Raw genomic sequence first — 4064 nt, forward strand, 5'->3', positions numbered from 1 at the left:
ATGTATATATATATATATATATGTATGTATATATATGGAGAGAGAGAGAGAGATTGAAAGCTCAATTACGGCCAAAAGTTAACAATTGGTATATCTAGTTGAAGAGCATGTGGATGTTAATTGCACTATTCTTTCAACTTTTTCTGTGGGCTCGAAATTTTTCATAATAAAAAAAATGAGGAAAAATAAAATTAGCATAAATAATTGTTAAATTATTTATTTTGATATAATTGATAGAAATAAATGCATGCTAAAATTTTTCTTAATGTTTGTTTTCTCCCTCTGTCTGCTGGTTCTTTTCCTTCTCTGGTATACTGTCAGCTTCTTATTAACCATCACTCAGCTGGGCTTCTGCAGTGTTTATTTTATGTGTATGGAAGACAATTTGCAACAGGTATGGAGGACTTCTGAGTAGAGTGGGAGCATAGTAGACCTCCTGCTGCTAAGGCTGCGTTAGCAAAAGTATAGTGTTCTGATCATGGGAGGAGATGGCTCCATTCTACTTCCTGAGCAGACCACACTTGGGAGTTCTCTCAGTCCTGGAAATCACATTTTTAAAGGATTGTAAAGGAATTTTGAATTCTCATGGAGTCCAGATTTTCTGGAGCCATTCAGGCTAGATGACCCCCAAAACTATTAGCCTGAAGAAATCTTTAAACCTTGGACTAAAACTATCCCCTGAAGTCATCTTTGAACCAAATAATAGTTTAGCCTAAATAGAAAAGAATGTCTGCATTAAGCATACACTATTTTAAAGAATTATCTAAATGCAATCCAATTGACAACAACTCAAAAGGATAGCTAAGGAGCTTAGGGGTGCAGTGAATTTGTGTTAATGATGATGAAATAATTTGGAAAAGATTGTCAAGAAAGGTGGCACAGTTTGAAGAATGCAACCAATGTCACTGAGTTGTACACGTAGAAATTGTTGAAATGGTGTATGTTTTATTGTATATTTTCACCAAAAATAAATAGACAGACTTTAAAAAGGGGAGGGGCTCATAAAGAAGCCAAAGTAACTTCTGAGGAGTAAAACCAGGATAGAGAAAGAAGCTTGCAATCACGTCCAATCAGAAGTAGTCAAAATAATTGCATATTTTTAGCCTGAAAAGCATTGGTGAGATATACCTTGGGTATTTCAGGGTTGTCATGTAGAAGATGCCTAATTATTTAAGGCAAAAAAGCCACAACCTTCCCCTCATTGCATTCCTAACAGGCATTACAAATCAATCATGGCATTCTTTCTTGGCTTCGTGGAATAGAGGGAGCATATTTGGTTTTGTGTACCCAAATAGCTAGGACTATGACAAGTATCATAGATGGAATATTCAAGCAGATAAGTTTTGCTCAATATTTAAGAGCTTTCTAACTTTTAGGGCTTATCCAAAATTGAAGAGGATATTCTTGTGTTGTAATGAACTCCCTTTCTCTGGATGTATGCACAAAAACAACCATCTGGTAGGGAAGATGGCTTGGTGACAAAGTTCTCTTTAGGCTTGAGATCTTATGATTCCAAGGGTGTCTTGTTATCACAATCACTGACACTACATTTAGGGTTGTCATATTTGGCAAATAAAAGTATAGGACACTGATGCATGCTACAACATGGATGAACCTTGAAAACATTATGCTGAGTGAGATAAGTCACAAAAGGACAAATATTATATGATCCCACTTATACGAAATATCCAGAATAGGTAAAAGTGTATAGAGGTCAAAACTTATTTGTGATTACCAGGGGTGAATGAAACAGAGGGAGAAAGGGGGAATCATTGCTTAGGAGGCACTGAGCTTCTGTTAAGAGTGATGGAAAAATTCAGAAACAGTTAATGATGATGGTTGAACAACATGATGAACATAATTAATGTCACTGAACTATACATGTGAAGATTGTAGAAATGACAAATGTTTTGTTACCTATATATTTACCACAATGAGAAAAATACAAGACACCCAGTTAAATCTGAATTTCAAATAAAGAATGAATAATGTTTTTACTATGAGTGTGTCCTATGCAATATTTGGGATACAGTTACACTAAAAAATTATTTGTGATCTATCTGAAATTCAAATTTAGCTAGTATCCTGTGTTTTATCTGAAACCCTAACTATTCTCGCCTTCATTATGCTCCACATTCTGCATTAGATGGTGGAGGAAGCCCGTGTGACCTCCAGAATCTACCATCCCAGAAAGATGCTGGTGCTGACCCCCATCCTGGATATCCATTTCTATATGCTGATAATCCCGCCCTTCCTGGTCCTGTGGGTGTTCATCCAGAACCTCGGGGAACTCTCCGTCTTCTCAACACTGGCCATCATCACCACTCTGGGGAGCATGGCTCTAATATTTCAGTATATTGCGTAGGTCTGTACCTAGAACTCTCAGAAAAAGGGGACAATGTCCAGGGCCTCTGAGACACCTGGGGACAACTATTATCACTATGGGCAAGTAGAGGTGAGGAAGGTGACCCCTTGCTCTAAGCAGCCCCTGTTAAGGTGACATTTGTGAACCCTCAGCCCCACGAGCTATAAAAGCTAATCATCGTCATCATTATCTTCATCATCATCACCTTCATTGTCATGTTGGATAACCATGAGTCAGAAAACAAATAGTTACTGAATACCTCTGTGATCCAGGCATTGTGCAAGGGGCTGATTCAGTGGTAAGTTAAAAAAAGATAGGATATCTGCTCTCATGGAGGTTACATTTCAGTTGAGAGAAATATTGATGGAATAGCCAACAAAACTTTTAACAGAGGTAGCTTGACAAAAGATACATGGATGTTAGAGGAACTTGATTTACTTGGTCCCAAGCTCTTTCCATATATTAACTCATTGAATCTTCACAATAAAACTATTTGGTAAGTACTACCTTATCTCCAGTTTACAGGCAAGGAAACTGATGCACAGGAAGTAAACTTCCCTTTACTCCCAGTGGGTTTGCCTCCAAACCCACACTATACTACTATCACAGGCTCCTAGTGCTGCTGTAACAAATCACCACAAACTTAACCCATTGCCATCAAGTCAATTCCAACTCATAGCAAGCCTATAGGACAGAGTAGAACTTCCCCATAGAGTTTCCAAGGCTGTAAATCTTTATGGAAGCAGACTGCCACATCTTTCTCCCGAGGCTGGTGGGTTTGAACTGCCTTCCTTTTTGGTTAGCAGCCGAGTGCTTAACCACTGCACTACCAGAGCTCCTTACCACAAATTTAGTGGCTGAAAACAACACCAATTTATTATCCTACAGTTCTGAAGTTCTCACTGGGCTAAAACCAAGGTGCTGGCAGGGTTACGTTCCTTTCTGGAGGCTCTAGGAGAGAATCCATTTTCTTGCCTTTTCCAGCTTCTAGAGGTGGTCCATATTCCTTGGCTCATGGTGTCATTTCTCCTTCCTCAGAGCCAGCAATGTCAAAACAAGTCTTTCTCGTGTTGCCATCTTTCTGGTTCTCTCTTTGGATTGCCTCTTCCACTTTTAAGGACCCTTATGATGACATTGGGCCCACCCAGGTAATCCAGGATAATCTCCTTATTTTAGTATCAGCTGATTAGCAACCTAATTCCTTTTTCCACCTTAATTCCCTTTTTCCATGTAATGTAACATATCCACAGGCTCTGGGCATTGGGGCATGAACATCTTTAAACCAAAAAACCAAACCCACTGCCGTCAAGTCGGTTCCAACTCATAGCGACCCCATAGGACAGAGTAGAACTGCCTCATAGGGTTTCCAAGGCTGTAAATCTTATGAAAGCAGACTGTCACATCTTTCTCCCATGGAGCAGCTGGTGGGTTCGAACTGCTAATCTTTTGGTTAGCAGCTGAGCACTTTAAACACTGCATCACGGTGCATTATTCTGCCTACCACAGGGGTCTATTAAAAATAAGCATCCCAGAGACTCCGGCAAGATGGCGGTCGAGGCAGAAGCACCACGCCGTCCCTCCACAACAAAGATCCGAAAAACTAAGTCAAACAGAGAATCAACAATCCTGAAACCCTAGAACATCAAATGAAGAGATAAAGAACTCAGCCGAACACCAAACGGAGTAAGAATACTGAAAG

General features: G+C 39.5%; 1 protein-coding gene across 1 annotated transcript in view; it reads left to right on the plus strand.

Annotated features, from left to right (window-relative positions):
- The window catches only part of LOC101354808 (proton-coupled amino acid transporter 3), a 44734-nt gene that overhangs the window by 21650 nt on the left and 19020 nt on the right, over nt 1-4064 (plus strand). Inside the window, 2 exon segments of the mRNA XM_004371294.2 lie at nt 309-394; nt 2147-2365. Of these exon segments, the coding sequence (XP_004371351.1) occupies nt 309-394; nt 2147-2365 (305 nt within the window).

This window comes from Trichechus manatus, unplaced genomic scaffold, assembly GCF_000243295.1.
Source record: "Trichechus manatus latirostris isolate Lorelei unplaced genomic scaffold, TriManLat1.0 scaffold00011, whole genome shotgun sequence".
Taxonomy (NCBI): Eukaryota; Metazoa; Chordata; class Mammalia; order Sirenia; family Trichechidae; genus Trichechus; species Trichechus manatus.